The sequence below is a fragment of the Apus apus genome, chromosome 1 (assembly GCF_020740795.1).
Source record: "Apus apus isolate bApuApu2 chromosome 1, bApuApu2.pri.cur, whole genome shotgun sequence".
In the NCBI taxonomy this organism is placed as follows: Eukaryota; Metazoa; Chordata; class Aves; order Apodiformes; family Apodidae; genus Apus; species Apus apus.
The window spans coordinates 14,737,365-14,755,790 of NC_067282.1; the positions used below are offsets into that span (position 1 = coordinate 14,737,365).

The following is an 18,426-nucleotide window of genomic DNA, read 5'->3' on the forward strand; positions in this document are numbered from 1 at the left end:
AGTACAAAAAAACCTAAACAATGGAAAGACAGGCGACAGTGCTTCTTCTTTTTGGGCCACCTGCAATTGGTATCCAGCTTGTAGCTAAAGTAATCTCAAATGTAAAATTTAAATTTCATTACATAGAAATGTGAAATTACAGCCATTAGTAGAGAATTAGACATTCAAACAATGAAGGTAAATTGGATCAAAAGTACATATAAAGTTAAAGACAGGTGAACATACACGACTGTTTAATTCAAGATCACATTTTTACATACGATAAATATTACATTCCAATCTACCAGTATGGCTTCTTCCATTAACAGGTGGGTGTTTTTGGATTTAAAAACCAAAACTGTTAGTTGTCTGAGAAAACTAGAAAAACTTAGTTATGTTAGAAAGAATTAATATAAAGCAATGAAAGTGAGATTAAAGTGAAGTTCATAACAGCAATATAGACACCACTATGATTTAGTTTTGGAAGACATTTCACCATCAATTTTATTATTTGCCATAACTCTGGCAACATACTTCACCTGTGAACTTTCATCTTAGATAATGGAGAAATAAGGTGTTGCTTTTATTTTTTTAAGTTCAATAGACTGAAATGCACCTGAGCAAAACAAAATTGAAATTCAAAGACTAAAAGAAAGCATTTAGCTGAAATCAGTTTTGGCTTGTGGACATACACAAAATTAAAAAAAAAGAAAACAAAGAGCTTTTGGCACTTATCCACAGTAAGCTGTAAGGTGATTTAACAAAAGACAGCTAATAAAAGTGATCAGCTCACAATGAAACTGTACAAGCCATTAGTTCACATTTAAACAATCTGATTGCAGTTTTGAGCACAAAAACATAACTTAAAATCCTATTTCATTCAAATTTGAAAAACTATATTGATTTTAAGTAGCTTAAATACATTCATTCCCAAAGTTTTACAGTAACTGGTAATTTCAATCACACACACAACGAAGTTCTAAATCCCTGAAACATGGATTTATTATAGGAATACTGATAAAACCTTAACAGAGATACAAATGATACATCACATAGTGTCTTACACCTTAATGGTAAGTACTTGACCACCTTGGATTGGTAGATGCATCACTCCTACTGTTAGACTCTAATACCATCCTCTAGGACCAACCGGTTTAAACTGAATTCACAACAGTTTGCAGTTACCTAAAAAAAGGTGTTTTTTTTTTTAATCACACAATAAAATATTCATTTTCTAACCAGTATTTTGAAACTTTGGGAAAGAGAATTTCCCAGTTACAATGGGGACTAAACATGCTAAGCAAGGAGAGCCATTGTAGTCAATTTGAGAGTCATTTCAGAATCAGTGCCCCTGCAGATTTAGTATACAGCAGTACTTCGCTTGACGCAAGTTAATTGGTGCATGTTTATCTGTGCATCTTAGGACTTGACCAATGTATCTTGGGACTCAAAATTAATCTCATTCTGGCACTAACATTCTGTGGGGTAGGGCAATTTCCAAATGAAAGGCACTCTGTTATGAGTGAAATCAGAAGTATCTGCAATGCAAATGGAAAACTTGTAACATATTGGAGAGAACTGCTGTACCCTGCATAAGGTCTAAAATTAAGTACTTGCCTTAAAAATGGGGGAAAAATATTTAGAACAGCTGCAGCACGTGTCTGCATGCACACAGACACTAGGCCACAGTCCAAGCAGAGATCTTTCAAGTATCTCAACTGTTGTTTTGTTTTTTTGCTTTCCCCTCCCCCTACTGTTTTTGGTTTATTTTCCACTTGTGCAGATGCAAGTTTCTTGTGTTCAGCTGCACTACCAGATGACTTGCAGAACAGCCCATGGACCACCACTGCACTGCTTCCTGAAGCCCACAGCAAGCAGGTCTGGAGAGCAGGTTGCAAGAGTGGTTGCCTGTAGTTGAAACAAAGCACAGGCTACTAGTCTGTCCCACTTATTTGTCCTCACACTTTTTGTTTTCCCTTCCCTGTAAAAAAACCCAAACATTAAAAAAAATTAATCTTGGGAATGAAGCTTTCCTTAAGGATAGGAAAACTCATGCTTTTAAGTCTGAATAAGGGATGTGCAAAACAGTAGTCATTTCCCTGAGGCAAAGATCTTCAAGTCATGCCTAGCTTACATTGTCTATTCTTATTTCAAGCTGTTGAAATATCTGGCACAATCAGGCCTTGATCACTGGTTGCGTCTCATGACATTATCACAGTCTACACAATATATTTATAAAATAAAGTAGAAGTTACAAATGCTTAATTCTCTCAGTCTGTTTTGGTTTCTCTTATTTACTCAATAAAAGCTCTCTTCTTCTCAAGGGTGGCATTGGGTTTCCTGGGCAGGAATGCAAAGTAACAAACTTCTACTATATTAAAAGGCTGCCATGAATACTGAGTGCCTAAAAGGGCAACCATAGTAGTTACTGGGCTCAATAAATGGAATAATAGGGTAAAAATTAATAGCCTGTTATATACAGGTCAAAGGTAGGTAATTTTTCTTGACTTACATGTTATGAGAAGCATCCAGGGAGATCAAAAAAGTGTCATGTTGTGAATGCTTCCAGTCTAAAACACGTAAGAAAGAAACCTTGAAACCAAGTCTTTCCAGCTTTCCCTTTTAAAAAATAAATTGCACTTATTATACAAAGCAATCCAAAGTCTAAATTGTAGTAAAAATTTGAAGCTGCCTTACTGTACCAAAGTGTGTCTGTGTTCACCATCTGAAGTACAGGCAAGTAGCCATCCTGCTATAGAGCCATATGCCCTACATGTTTCTGCTTTAAAAGGGCCTGCCATTAAATGCCATGCCACTGGGTGGGTACTAAACAAAAGAGTTTAAGGCCTTTATCTCCACAAGGAGCTGAAAACTGTGGCACAAACCATGACCAATAATTAGTAAGCAAATTAACACACTCCCACCCAGGGTTCCAAAACCCAGTAATTCTTTCTGATGTTTGTCACACAAGACAATCATACCATCAGCAAACAGTGCCAGTTAAGCATTTTTAAGGTCTTCAAAAATTCATAGCAAAGGGCACTTCTGAGGAAGATAATCCTAAAGATTTGGTTTTAAAAATAGACACCACACTCACATTCAAGGGACATTCTTCAGCTTTAGGCCTTTGTCACAAATCTGAATCTTTATTGTTCTGAAATAAATGCTATAAACATAGGACTCAAAACAAGAACTCCAACTTTCAGTCTCAGAAGAGGTGTGGTTCAATGCCCATATCACATGTAGCAAGAAAGTTTCCTTAAAAAGGAAAAAAATTACTGTACAGTCTTTCTTCAGAATGAAAATGCAATTATTTTGTTTTTCTCATTAGTTTGTGTACAGGTGGGCACCAGAAAACTGCATTTTCTTTTGAATTCTTGCTATGATGCTTGACGAACTTTTTGCCATTCAACAAATTCATCCAGAAGTACAGGCCCTGCAAATGGATGAAACCTGGGAGTTATATTTGCCAATGTCTTCAGATATAATCTCTTAAAAAAAGTATGAAACTTATAACTATTGGTCTAGGTAACATCCATGTCAATCCTTCGGTAAAATACTTACTAAGACTCAAAGATTACTACACACATTTCAATCCAAGAGTGTCAAAATGCACAAGTAACACCACACAGAACTATGGATAAAAGTGTTTCTGACATCTGACAGGTGAACAGATAGCATAGAAATAAGGTTATACTGTAAATAAGTACAATTAATTCATTCTTCCTACAGCTTTAAAAATTGCACATAATTAGAAAAGGGGCCAAAATCATATGCCTAATGCAATTCAGTCATATTATGATCAGGCAGGTGTAGACCTCAGCCCCAAGCACCAGGAGCTAGGCTACTTTACAGTTAGCTTACTAGAGCTTATTCTGTATTAGTACTAAATGAGAGTTTGTTGTTTATAATTCTATTTGCAAGTCCAGTTTAATGTAGCAAGCAGCCAAATTGAATGTAAGTTGGCTCAAGTACACCATGATACTCCTGACTCACTACTACTATTAGTATCTGCAGTTTGAAGATGGATGGCGACCAGGACACTTTTTCCACGCATGGTTGCAGAAGAAGTATTTTCTACCTTACGGTATTGTTTCTGTTATAGAATTTTTTTAATGCAAATTGAAAATACTGAAGTAAGGGTTAAATAAGCAAAAAGTGTTATCAATACTTACATGCACCATCTTCATCATAGTTGCTAAGATCTGCATGGACAGTTCTACTGAACTCTAGCACGTTGTACCACTGATCCTTGTTCATAACTCTGTACTTCGATTGCTAGGGAAAATAATTTCAGAACACTAAAATGTCAAGTGGCATTTTGTAATACTGCATCTCATTTACCATTCATCTCATTTTATCTTCAATCAGTTCCCAAAAAACAATTAAATGTGTAACAATGGCTACTCTTTCCTTTGTTTTCCATTTTTAAAAATACTGCACGTGTGCATATTTCATAGTAAACGGCTTACTGAAAGATCAAAGCCAAAATACCAGGGAATCAGGAAGTCACCACTCTTAAGCTTCAAAATCTGGTGAATTTTCATCTTGCCCTGAAGTGAGGCATATCTAGCTCAGATATATTTCCAAAGAGTAAGTATGCTTACAGAAATGTTCTTTTCTCCAGATCACAATACAATAAGGACATCCATTTGCAACGACAGTACTAATGTGAATCCATGGAATAGTTTCAGGCCCAACATGCTCCACAGCCTACACACATTCACTTTACTAAGTCACTTGCAGCTGAGCTGACCAAAATCTTCCAGAGACAGTGAGAGCTCAAAGTACCTACATACTGTATCTACACAAAGCAAACATGAAATTCAGCATGAAGAAACTACTGGGGCTCCATTATTTCATTTACAATTTACCTTTATAGTCTAATTAAATGGAATTCTAGTTGTCTTTGATAAAAGAATGGGGTGTGGGGCACAGGGAGGGAGAAAAGGATCTGTGCTGCATGCAAGAACATCACTGTTTCATAAGCACATTAAGCAAGGGAACAGGAGCAATAGGGATACACTTCTTGAGCAAAACAACACAAACCCTAAATCTTTTAACAGCCCAAGTACTATACCATCACTCAGAAAGTCAAGGAAACATGTACCTCCAGGTATTGATAAAATACTGAAAACAGTGGCCAAGTTCTTCCAAGCAGAAGAGCCAACATGGATTTTGCAGTATCAATATCAAGACTTCGTTGGTCTTTATCCTAAGGTATAAGAAAGCAAAAAATCCACTCAAGTACAACTCATTGAATGGTTAAAATATGAACTCCTCTAACATTCCAAAATTCTTACCCTTGCAAAATCAAAGGCATATCTGTAGATATTCTTAAAGGATGAAATGTCATTCAGTTGTGACCGCAAGAAGTCAAATTTACTCTGTAATTTCTCTGTACAGTCACACCTTAAAATAAAGAAAAACAAATTACATTGGAATATCAAAACAAAATATTTGGCTTATGAAAAAAATGCCAGCAAAGATAAAAAATAAGATTGACCAAAATACAATCATCAGACATACAAGGAGTAATACTGCGAAAGTGACTTGAAGAACACTGAATATGCTCAACATTTGCAGTTTCCCAAAATGATGAATGCCTGGCTTCTGCAAGCAAGTTTTTTTAAAATGTATCAGTAATGTAATACAAAGTCTCTGCTTCACTTATCAAATAGTCTTTTTATGCCATACTCTGCAATTTATATTCATACCCAGCACTATCTTATCTTTCAACCACTAAAAAACTTTAGAGAAAACAGTATTATGTATGCATTAATGTGGTAAAATTCAGCTGTAAATAAGGGCTTTATGCCATACCATTTTGGAAAAAAAAACCCTAAACACATGCTTCAAGACTACTTATTTACAAGTGGTGGGATTGAGCAGGCACTTTGCAAAATATACAAGTCTGCTTGTGTTTTGATGGATAAATGCAGGCTCTGATAAGCCTGCCACCTGGATCAGTCAGTAGCTACTCAACTGTAAACTCACAGGTTGTATGAGAATATACAGGTCTGCTAGTTGACAGGATATCCCTTTGGCAAAAATAACACTTTGGCAGAAAAGATAACCTCCATGTATCCTACTTAGCAAGGACCTTTGCTTTCAAATAGAAAACAAATTAGATTTGCCAATAGAGGAAAATGTAATTTACACATTTTTCCTCCAGGAAAAACTCAAAGAGACTTGTCATATCACATTTTATTCTTATAAATAGCTTATATACTCTTATAAATAATAGCTCCCATGATAAAAAAAAAAAATAATTCAACCTTGCCCTGTATCCTATGTGATAGAAGCAATACTTCCAGAAATGCAGATTTACATAAATACTTCCTTTGGTTATGTGTCCCCCTTCTCACAGCCTGCCTCTCAGAGGATACACCTGCATCTTTAACAGGTCCTTATGGACTTGTCACAGCAGTCTACAGCCAATACCTCCTGCTCCTCAGGTCTGCCAGCCCGTGTGTGCATGTCTGTCTGCCCCTCTCCAAACAGCTGTGGTAAGAGAAACAGCCACTCCAGCTGATGGAGCCTTTATTTATTTCTTGTCTGTAGTAGCATCTACTGAAAGCAGCACTGAGTCCCAGTCAAGATCAGTGCTAAATAAATAAAATTACTAACTTATTAGGCTGCATATTCAGGTGACAAGAACTAATACATTTTGCAATAAACCATGCATTAATTTGAAAATAAAACTTGTTAATAAAGCTTTGGTTAATTTAACTACAGACAAAATTAATTTATTTGCCTTTAGCTATCCAATCAGTCTTCCAAATTTCTTTCAAAATATTTGTTAGAATTGTTCAAACAGTCAAACAGATCACACTGACAGGAACTACCCTCTGAAGCCCGACTCAGGGACAATCTCTATTACAGCCATTTAAGGCATTTCCACATCTGGCCACTGATTTTCTTCACACTATGTGGTAAGAAGCTGTCAAACACCTCTTCTGTGGATATATAGCTGCTGTGTGGCTGCACCAGAGACAAGATGGCTGAGGTTACCCATACTAAGGATAATCTTCCTTAGTGTTTTTAAAGTCAGAACAACCTTCTAATGAGCACAAGTGAGTTAACACCAAACTACTGTACAGAGACTAGAAAAAGATGTGGTTTCTTGAACTACCCTTATTGAAAGATAGAATTAAATAATGTTATCTCAAGGATCAACAAAACTAGATATTAGCTTACTACATTTTCTTCACATCCCTACATAATATTTATATCAAAACTTAAATTAGCACCACAAAGCAGTCCTGTTTCGATTTCTGTTGAGATAGAAAGCTCATTTGAGTCATAGCTAACATGGACAGCCTGATGATTCAGTAACTCCTACTCAGATATTCCAGTGTTTCATATTTCATTATTATTAACACATGCTTGTCTTTTCAGTAAAAGAAAAGTTACTAAGATGTATACAAACATTAAACCAAAAGCATTTAATGGTAGTATATAAAGTAGTTAGAAGGTCTTATCTACAAAAAAGTTCCCCTGCCATCATCCAGCCCTCCACAAAAGGAAATTATATTCATCTAGCCCATCCACTGCCTTCAAGCACTGAGATGGGATCTTCAGAAATGTAGGTTCCATGTTATAACTGGAGCATACAGAGGTCCAAGAAAACAATGGCTTAAGAGGACAAAGAGACATCTTTTCCATGCCCAGAAATTATCTAGATTCCACTACACACTGAATGTTATACTGGAATCAAAAAGTTATTTACACTATGCTTTGTTAGCCTCACAAACATTAACAGAAAAAAAGGCAATAATGAGCAAAATGCTCAACAGAAAAGCAGCTGATATTAGGCTATCATTAAAACCAATGCAAGTAAGTTGTTTTCACTAATAATTCTGCAAACAGAAAGAAATTAAACCTTTTTTTCCTGCCTCTGTTCTCTCTCACATGCCTTCTCTTGTATCTAAAAATGTAAGATCATGACCTTATCCTTCCCTCAGTAGCAATCTAATTTGGCTCTTTCCCCTTTACCCAGCTACTCATTTTTCAGAAGCTTAATGTAGAAAAGTTTAATGTAGAATTGGCTCAAATTCTAAGGTTTAAAAAAATAGCCAGAGGGAAGTACTCAGACAAAACAGCTGCTTACGGCTCACTTCCTTACATGAGAAATTATTTAAATGTACCTAGTTCAAAGAACTACTTCTGTGAAGTTTAATAAAATAATAAATTGCCATCCTTTTTCCTTCACCATTTTGTAACTTTTGTAACTTGCAGGTCTGCAAAGCTTACCACTGACAAATAAATGAGTATGCTTCTCCTTTAACACAGATATGTAAAGTTAAATGCTCAACTCCAAGTTATTCACCCTTTGCTGGCTTTAAAGCAAATGTAGATAAACAGTCACTTCCTGAGGACTATTCATTTCATCCTAAGGAGGTGTTTAAAATAGCTGAAATAAATTGCCCAGCAGAGCTACATGCTTCTCTCTGCTATGAAAAGTACTTCAAGTGTTCAATTTAGATTCAGGTGCCCAGATTTCAAATATATATACATTTATACACACAAAAATATATATACAAGGTGCATATATATATTCACCCTACCAACACAATATACTAGAAACCTGACTTTTGTATCTTGTTTAAGTCTCATACTGCTACTTAATATCTGATACACCTTAATTTTCAGTGTGTACCTTATCACATTTATTTTTCTCCTCCTTTCTAAAGAACAAACTTTGTCAACATATCACATAACCACACACAAGATTCAGGCACCCAAACGTTGGCATCTAGCTGCAGACTGATTTTGGTGTCAAAGCTTTACATGTCTCCATTCGCAGGACTAGTGAACCAACCCCCAAGAGAAATTCAGGTGACCAGTCACTAGGTCTTAGAGCAACCTGAATTCCTCTCTTGGCTCCACCGCAATGACTAGATCTCCAAAAAGAGTTTAAGAAATTTGGCTCTTGCACCTAAACCACACATTCAGGTGTCTTACTATGAAGGCAAATTCCACCCAGCTCTGTTCATGTAATTACGCTACCTTGACATTACACAATCTGAAATAAGGATTCTGTAATATAACTCTGACTTAAACTACGTAAAATACACTCTGGGGTTTTAATGCATTTTAAGGTCATTTCTTTATGCAAAGAATTAAAAAATGCTGTGCAAGAATGTAGTAATAATCTATTACTTTAAGAGCATAAAATCCTTTTCCTTCAGAACATCTGTCAAACCTTTCAAAGAAACTAGATACACCCATTCCAGATGAAATCCTGTGCTATGATCCTCCCTGCCCAGTAAGCACAAAAGGCACAAGGTTACAGATTTATATCTTCTTATTAAGGCTAGAAATTTTGAATTCCTTTATGTAAGTGCCACTGGTCACTGCTTTACCCAGCTGCTTGGTCTACAGGCTGCTGCTATTAGAGCACACTCAGGGGAAGCAAAACATACAGGTTAACTGGTTTAGGCTTGGCAAGTGCTCCAATCACAAGAATGTTTATATAAAAACACACAGCAGTACCATATTTTTTGTCTTAAACGCATTTAGCCTACAGCATGACCAGTTCTGTTCTTAAAAGAACCAGAAGACTTCTAACCACAGCAGTTTATTAGAAACAAAGTCTGTAATATTGGCTTTGAAGAGGTACCAAATTTCAAACATCTTCATGCCAGCATTCTGCTGGACTGGCTAACTCTTGAGAGCTTCCATTTGGGTATAAAGTACTTCAGAGAAGTGATGAAATTATACCCGTTCGCTGCATCTAACAAGTTACACACCTAGAATTTATTATTTTTCGTCCTGAATTTCAGGCAATTTAATCATTCCAGCTCTTACTAAATTTAAGAGCTTCTGACAATCAACGTGTCTATCGGAAGCCTGATGTCAAATACAACCAGATTTGCACAAGAGAGTCAGGTGAGAGTCACTTACTCCAAAGTCTGGAATAACCAGAAGGTATCTGCCCAATGCAGTTTCCCAAACCAGCTCACAAGTGATAAGGCAATTGTGCCAGCTTCAAGGGTCAAATCAGACCCTCTTTCCCACAATGCTGTAGCGGCAACAGGAGCTCCGTGACATTTTTAATACTGAATGCAGTGCCATTGCAAGTCACAAGTAGTTTCATTAAGAAAAACAAAAAGCGACAACAGAACTGAGCCTCACAAAAAGCTGATTAGTTTCATGAACAAAGCGATCTCTTTAGGCAGAGCATTATCTCATCAAAAATTCTAACAAACAGAAGGAAAAGTTTATTTGTAAATTGCAAAAGCTGTTGCTTAACCTAATAATGAAGCATGGCTTCTGACCTGCATCTAATACATAACACTAATAACCAAAATTATTACCAATGCAGTCCTCACCTATAAAGCTCAGAAATCCATAAAAACTTTCTAGAATACTAGTGCTGAGATACACTTATGGGTATCTCCAGATATACTTATTTGTGTCTGCTAACTAGAATGATATTTAACATACTTTTTCTAAGAAAAAGAAGCCACCAAAACCTGACTTATCAGAGTTGGACAAAACATTATCGTTTGAACAAACTCATTAGATTCAGAGCTTGATGAGCAATGTAGCTGAGTTGCTGCTGGCTGAGACCAGACCTAAAAGCAAGTTTCTACCAATGTGCAAGAAACTGACAGCAAGATTAATTAAGCTACTGGTGCAAACATAAACTTAATGCATTCTGTTATACACGTAAAAACACTCTTACTGTAATGAGGTCATTCCTTTTAACCATTCTTCCTTGGTAAAAAATCCCATGCTTTCAGCCTCTAGTTTCCAGGCTAAAACTAGCATAATAATCTAGGAGGGGGTAAACACAAGGTGAGAAAAAGGAGTCAGTATGTAAGAAAAGGCTGATTTCTAGAAGTTCAAGAAGAAAAATAAACATTCAGACATTCTTACAATTGTTGTACATGCTTGCACTTTGTAAGTTACCATTTAATAAAACAGCTATGTGCATGCCGAATTAATTTTAATTTCTGAAAAGAAAGTATTACTATATAAAACAAACAAAAAACCGTGCACACCAGTCATACATAATTGATCTATTCAGCTGAAATATCTTAGAACAACTCTTAAAAGCATGAAGATAAAACAGCTTTCTACTTACTGAAGTTTAAGAGTTTTACACAGCACTTAATCTTATCGAATACCCCTTTAAAAAGTTATTAGTATTGTGCAAGAAACCTACATTTTCAGGCTCTACACCGATGTCTTCACAGAACTTTTCCATTCCTTCGGGTCCCACAACTTCATCGGGACCTTCAAAACCAAAACGAAACCAGACTGAAATCTAAGTAACATTCACTACACACCAGTGTTACACACAAAAATCATTAGACCATACTGCAAACAAACTATCTTTAAGAACACTGAATTACACTATAAAGTAGTTTTTATTTTAGAACCATTCTATCAATTGCCATGTGGAGACGTATAAAACATATGAAGTAACACTATGAACTAAAAACAAAACTAAACCAGAACTTTCAAACATCTGCACTGCCTCCCCACAACAGCAGACAAGCTATTTTAGTTAGTGTATGTGAGTTTTCAAGATTCCACTGAGTTTCCCACTGACACAGCTCAGTTCCAATAACTGTAGCAGTCACCTGTTTTTAAGATCACTTGGGTACACTACTCAGTGCTCAAGTTACTCTATGAATAATGTTCCTCAAAGAGTTATTTTATCAACAACAAAAAAAAAAATTCTGAGCTACCATTACAGATATTACTCTTTCCATGGTACTAACAACATGGGTTTGCACAAACACAGAAGAGGACGAATCTTCAAATAATGTAAGGTTAGTTTTATGATGCTGAGCAAGAAAAGGAGAGCGATAACAATAAATTAGAAAAATGCTAAGCATGTTAGTCATGTACAAGGCAGAATAAGGTTTATGATTCTATTAGCACCACAACGTTTACCGTTATGCTGTCACTCTTCCATTTTAAGGCAAAGAAAGCCTCTAAAATGTAGTAAAATAGAGTATTTGAAGAGCACATACAAACACACTTTACAATGCTCTGTTTCTCTGTATCTGTCTTGGATTTCAGTTATTTGTGCTAAGCCTGTTCTTTGACATGTTATTTTGATGTGTCTTGGATCACTGTGTTAACCTTGTTCTAGGGAATATGAACCCATGTAAAAGATACAGGCTTATCTTAAAAAAAAAAAAAAAAGCAACTTTATTTTTTTTTTTTAGCAAATTTTGCTATTTTCTACATATACAGAACAGTTTTCTTTTTTTCCCCTTGAGGATACCTGCCTGCACTTCATCTGTATCCATTGCTATTAGTGTAAGCAGAATTCTTTTTAGGAGTTTGGATACTTGCACAATGAAAGATAAGAACATAGTCAATAAAACTACTGGGAATGGCTACCTTTATGAGAAAATAAAATGCAGCTGGCATTTAAGATCATGAACCTTTACCTCTTGAGAAATGTTGCAAAGAACATTTTGCCTAATGAAGCAAGTCGAAACACTGACATTTGGTTTTAAGGAGCCCTTACATCGATGTGTTAAATAAACTCCAAGTCTGTTGTAAAGAGAAACACTGGGTTTCACTGGTAAGGACGAGTAGAAACCTGAATTAGTGTTTTTGACCTAGAAATATATGTACAATTCATATCTATACGTATGTGTATAGTTTTCTTGTTTAACAGAAACATTTAATCTCCTATGGTAAGTAATTTCACCAGAACTCTATTTTATGCTCGAAATGTGGCATATTTTGATTACTGATTAACTAAAAGTATAACTACATAACCTCTTATGCTCAGTTCTCCAACAAAAAACCCTAACATTTACAGGTCTGAAAAAAATTAAAAGCATGTGCAGGGACACTTATCAGAAACAAACTAACTGAGAATTATCATTTTCCTCAGAAAAGATTCCTTACTCCAAAAGAGGATGCCTCAAAACTATATTAGAAAACATATTACTGGAATGAAGAGTAGTTAATTACTGTGGAAAGACTACAAGGAAAACATCAGTCCTGGTAAATATACTCAAACCAATTGCTGGCAGATAAATCATCAGCTCATCTCATATTGAGAACTTGCCATAATGAGTTTAATAGCCAATTAGTTATGATGGGCTTCAAGTAGTGACAAGACAAGAAATTAATAACAGTTTACAGATCTTGAATTTCTAACTGTGCAATTGGTAAATAAATAGCAATAACAATATAATACATTTTGCAAAATACACTGTGTATTCACTGAAAGCAACTATTACTTGGATAGCAATTCTGATTTATTTGAAAGAGGCCACTTCTAACACTTTTGAATGAAACATTTGTTATTTAGAATATCAAAAAAAGGTACAGATCCTCAGGCAGGAAAAACAATATAAGCATCTGTTCTTTTATTTTGTAAAATAGAAAACTAAGAGGCTTACATCATAAACTATTTTATTGTCCTTCCAATTTGTTTGTAAACAAGATCTACTTAGATAAGGAAACTTCTATTTAAACTATCTGTCAGTGCCTTGACTTCTGCTTGTCCATTTCAAATCAAGAAGTAGAATAATTCAGTATATCATGGTTCAACATTGTACTGTCCAACATCAGTTATTTAATTTTAGAGAATGCCATGGTAATTTATAACATATAGTGTAAAAAAGAAAAAGTAAAAAATAACAAATACTGAAAATGCAATAGTAAAAGCTATACTAACTCAAGTGCATGTTATAAGGAAGCAAATATGGACTTTTTCATGTCTACACCAGCATAAAAAACCAAAATGCAAATAATATTTGAGGTATTAATTTATTTTAAACAAAACTATCGTTTAAAATATGAATCAATTGTGTATTACCTGCATATTCATAAAACCAAGCCAGGCACTTTTTGCTTGAAAAATGTTCCTCTCCACTTATTACTTTACCAGAGGCTTGTGATCTGCAATAGCTTATAAAAACACAAGGATGAAAAGTGTTATTTTTTTAAAATGAGAAATGGGAAATAATTTAAAATTTATTCCAAATTGTTTATTATTAGATCAAGCTATTTAAACTGTTTCACAAAGTCAATATAGATTAACAATGATGTTGAATTTTTTAAATGTCTGTCATCCTACTTCAACACTTCTTAGAACATAACATTACCTTGAAATACAACCCTCTTAATAGCCCAATTTATTGCAACTATTACTTTTTCTGAAATGCAAAAATACTGTTATTTGGTGGGTATTAAACGAAAATACCCACATGCAGATGGTCAAAATATCACTACTCAGTAATTCAAATGCCTTATTATCTACTTATGTTTAGACATACAGGCATTTAATGTTAGGTCTTTAATAAGCAGCATGATCTTCAAGAGTGCTGAATATGCACAGATCCCATTTAGGCCAACATGAGCTGCAGAGTCTGATATATTTAAAAGTGAGGCTATTTATAGCTAAGCGTCCAAATCTGAGAAGAAAACTGGGTCAATTTGTTTACATTGAACATATAACTAAATATCTGTAAATTCTACAGACATTTGGTATACATACCGGAATAGTAATATACAACCCATGGTAAAACTTAAACTACTCAGCACACACAACTTCCCCCCATTGTCTTCATTATGTGACATACAACCCAATTTGCCTAGGAAGTCAACCTTCCTAATTTATCATTCTTTTAAAGAATACATAGAATAACTGATTTCTTCCAGCAAAAACACTGACCACATGAAAGAGTCTTTAGTCAGCTGGGAGTTGAAGCAGCTTCTTAGTGCACACTCTGTTTAAATACAAGTTACAGACTTTTACGACAAGCTAAGATTATTTCTAGGAATGAGGTGAAAGCTAATTGTATGAGAGGATTTAAAATGATACAGCTCCTACACTGCATAAAATTAAAATGTCAAGCAGGAAAAAAATAGTTCAATTCTGAGAGGTGGTGAACAACTTTAACTCCTAGGTGTTGCTTTAAGCTTCACTGGAAAAGAAAGCAATACTATCCAAGGTGAAGCCTTATGTGCTGAAAGCTAAAATTGAAGACATACTACAGACAAACATTAAATTGCCTCTAAAAACAGAAGTCACCAGAAACAGCCATACAGTATGCTATTGCTTGTTGGTTTTATTCAGTTTAATATACATCCATTTGCAATCACTGGTTTTACTAAAGTATATTACCAATATATTATTATATAAGAATGTTATGTCAAAAATGCTCTTGTATCTAACATTTTGTGATCAGCTAGTATGAACTCTCATTTACATTGTACTTTTTGCCCAATGACTACAAGCTTCCTATAGAGTCTTAAGGAGCTTCCAAAAATACTTTTTTTTTTACAGTAAAAGAAATTAAGATAATACAATTTTGGTCAGCAGTGTTCAAAAAAGATGAATTGAAACTGAACAGATGCAGAAAAGAGCTACGATGAGCCAGGAAACGGAAAACTGGTGTTAAAAACTAGAAGACTTCAGCTCGTTTAACAAAATAAAGTATGAGAAAACACAAGTGCTCTCTTCAAATAGACTAGGAGGTAGAACCAGGAGGGAGGAATACTATGTAAAGGATAAGGCAGGCCCAAGAACAGTCAATAACTGGTTATGAATAAATTTAGACTGAAACTAAAAGATCATTAATTACTCCAAAAAGTGAGGTTTGGAACAGTTATCCAAAATGAACTGTCTTAACAAAATAAAAGCCTGGCTACTTCTAAGCTCAAGACTGGTCAACCTATGAGATGGGCCATGTAACACACACAGCTTCTTGCAATAGCTATTCCAGTAGTGCTGATTTCTTATGTCCTTTGTATTCTGTGTCCTCAGGATGTTTGTCATAACTGCTGGTTTAGTGACACACTTAAGTTCTAGTAGATGAAGGCAAACATTACTTTAAGGAAGCCACACTGGAAGCTCCTGCTACACCATGCTCATGGTTATCACTCTAATGGTAATTTTTGGGTATCATGGCATAACTGCTTTGGTTTTGGTGGGGTTTTTTTGTTTGGTTTTGTTTTGTAATCAATTAACAAGATGCATCATATTCCTGTATTTACCAGCAAAACCTTTCCTGATTTTGTTTTGGAGTGTGCAGACCTCTCCTTCCATTTCACTGCAAGAAAAAAAACACACCCCCCCCCCCCCCCCCCCACCAAAACAACAACAAAAAACCCATCAAAAAAAACCCAAAAGAGACGATTTAACGTAGACACTCGGTACCAGCAGCCTTAAAACGAGGAGAGCTGCCTATCCCACGGAGAAGGTCAGAACGAATACGGGGATAACTGCTGGAATAGGCCCGACGGGTACAGTGAAAAGCAAACCCAGCAGGGAATGGCAGCAGGTCCCTCCTCTCTCTCCCCTGAGCGTGATCAAGCCAAACGCAGAGGCTGCAGCCCCGTACGAGCACGCCCTGCACCGGGACGTGCCAGGCGGCCACACACCGGCCCACCCCCAGGACGGAGGCGCTGCGCGGAGCCGGCCGGCCCCACACCGCCTCAACCGGCCCCGGGGCGAGCCTCAGCCCCAGGCAGCCCGGCTACCGCACAAAGGAATGCCGCAGCCCGGAGACACGCGGAGCGGAGCTGCCGCACGGCCGGGGCCGCCAGGGCTCCCCGCCCGCGGAGAGGCGGCCCAGCCCCGGCCCGCCCGGGACGTGACACCGGCCACAGCCGCCGCCGCGCCCCGGCCCGGCCCGCACGCCGCTACCTGCTGCGAGACGGTACCTGCCGAGCTTGCATTTCTTCAGACCGGTGTCGTCGGCCGCGGCAGCCGCCGATCCCGAGGACTTTCTCTTCTTCTTCACCGGCATCGTCCCGCCTCGGGGAGGGGGCCGCCCCGCTGCTGGGGCCCGCAGCTGGGGCCCCGCGGGCTCACGGGCCCCCGGCCGCCGCCGCCACCCCCCCTGCCCCCCGAGGCCGGCGGTGAGGAGAGGAGCGGAACCCCGTCCCACCCTGCTCCTCCCCCGCCGGGCGCTGCCGCCCTCCCGGCCGCCGCCGCAGCGGTGCCAGAGGCGGGTGTCGCGGCAGGGCAGGGAACCGGGCGGTAACGGCTGCCCGGGGAACGGCGAGCGACCCGGACACAGACACGGCGGAGCAGGAAGTGACGGAGCTGCCGGGGCGGGGCTGCACCCGAGGCCCCGCCCCCGAGCGGACAGAGCCCGGCTCGCGCCCCGCCCGCCGGGAGGCCCCGCCCACCCGGCAGCCGCGGGGGTCACGTGGGGGCAGCGGCGCCGCGGCCGGGCCGGTCCCGTCCCGGGGCCGCGATGGGGCGGGAGCCCCGGGGGCGGTGGTGGCGGCAGGGGCCGCGTCAGCAGGAGGGGCGGGGCGCGCGGGGCCGATGGAGGCCGTGTTCACAGTGCAATACAATGAAGAACCGGGAGCCCTTCGTTACCGGTGCCCGCGGCCGCGGGGCCGGGAGCTGAGGCGTGTGTGCGGGCGCGGCTTTGGCGGAGGGCGCCAGGCTGGGCCGTGCGCCGGCGGCAGCCGCGGCCCGCCGAGCTGCAGAGCAGCTGCCGATCCTCCGCGTCGGAAGGAGCGGCTGGGAGCCTCGGCCGGCACCGGGCGGGGCGGGGAGCTGGCGTCCCGCCCCGCGCTGCCAGCGGCAGGCCCGCCTTCTGCAGCGCCTGCCGGTTCCCCGCGGGGTTCCTGGCGTAGGGCGTAAACGCCGTCGCAATTTATCGTGATTGAGATTTATTCGACAGTGTCAGTTGTTACGGCCTGTGGCTCCTCGACAGTCCTCGAGGAGCCAGGGCTGTCGGACGCGTGTCCCGGGAGGGGGACAAGCTGGGGCTGTGGGACGGGCGGCCCCCAGGCGGCAGAGACCGCTGATCGTGCTTGCGCGGCTCCCTCGGGCCGCCGGGCCGTGTCTGGAAACCCTGAGCGCTGCCCTCCGCCTCCTGAGGCCGGGCCCGCGGCTGGGGCCGCCGTCCCTGCCCGCCTGGCGGCAGCGCAGCAGCGCAAGGCCGGGCCCCGCGGGTCTGTAACGGAGCCGGGGGGGGCAGAGGAAGTGCCCCCAGTGTCGCAGTGACCGTGACACCGTGATGCGGCTGATGACAGGAGAGATGCTCGGATGGCTCCGAGAGGAAAGCCACGCAGCAGGCCGGGACGTCGCCTGGCACGGCCGAGCCCCGGACACCGCACGGTGCGGCGGGGGTGCCGGGCAGGGGGGGGCAGGGCTGGGACTCCCCGCTCCGCGGCGCCGGGGCGGCCTGCAGAGCGCGCGCTGCTCCCGGCCCCGCCCGCTGCCGAGCGCTGCCCTTCCTTGCCCGCCTCTGCCTGGTCGTCCCTGTCTGCCCGCCTCTGCCCGCCTGTGCTCGGTGTGCCCGCCTCTGCCCTTCCTTGCCCGCCTCTGCCCTTCCTTGCCCGCCTCTGCCCTTCCTTGCCCGCCTCTGCCTGGTCGTCCCTGTCTGCCCGCCTCTGCCCGCCTGTGCTCGGTGTGCCCGCCTCTGCCCGGTCTGCCCGCCTCTGCCCTTCCTTGCCCGCCTCTGCCCGGTCTGCCCGCCTCTGCCCGCC

The 18,426-nt window shown here is 40.3% G+C and overlaps 1 protein-coding gene across 1 annotated transcript; it reads right to left on the bottom strand.

Moving 5' to 3' along the window:
• Positions 1 to 3,077: 3,077 nt before the first annotated feature.
• DCUN1D5 (defective in cullin neddylation 1 domain containing 5) lies at positions 3,078 to 16,987 on the bottom strand. Its single transcript, XM_051626382.1, has 8 exons — positions 16,639 to 16,987; positions 13,787 to 13,878; positions 11,156 to 11,226; positions 10,673 to 10,764; positions 5,283 to 5,391; positions 5,090 to 5,194; positions 4,155 to 4,257; positions 3,078 to 3,415 (listed from the first exon to the last, which is right to left on the bottom strand). Exons 1-8 carry the CDS (start codon positions 16,722 to 16,724, stop codon positions 3,360 to 3,362), a joined length of 714 nt encoding a protein of 237 aa, XP_051482342.1. The 5' UTR covers positions 16,725 to 16,987; the 3' UTR covers positions 3,078 to 3,359.
• Positions 16,988 to 18,426: the final 1,439 nt, after the last annotated feature.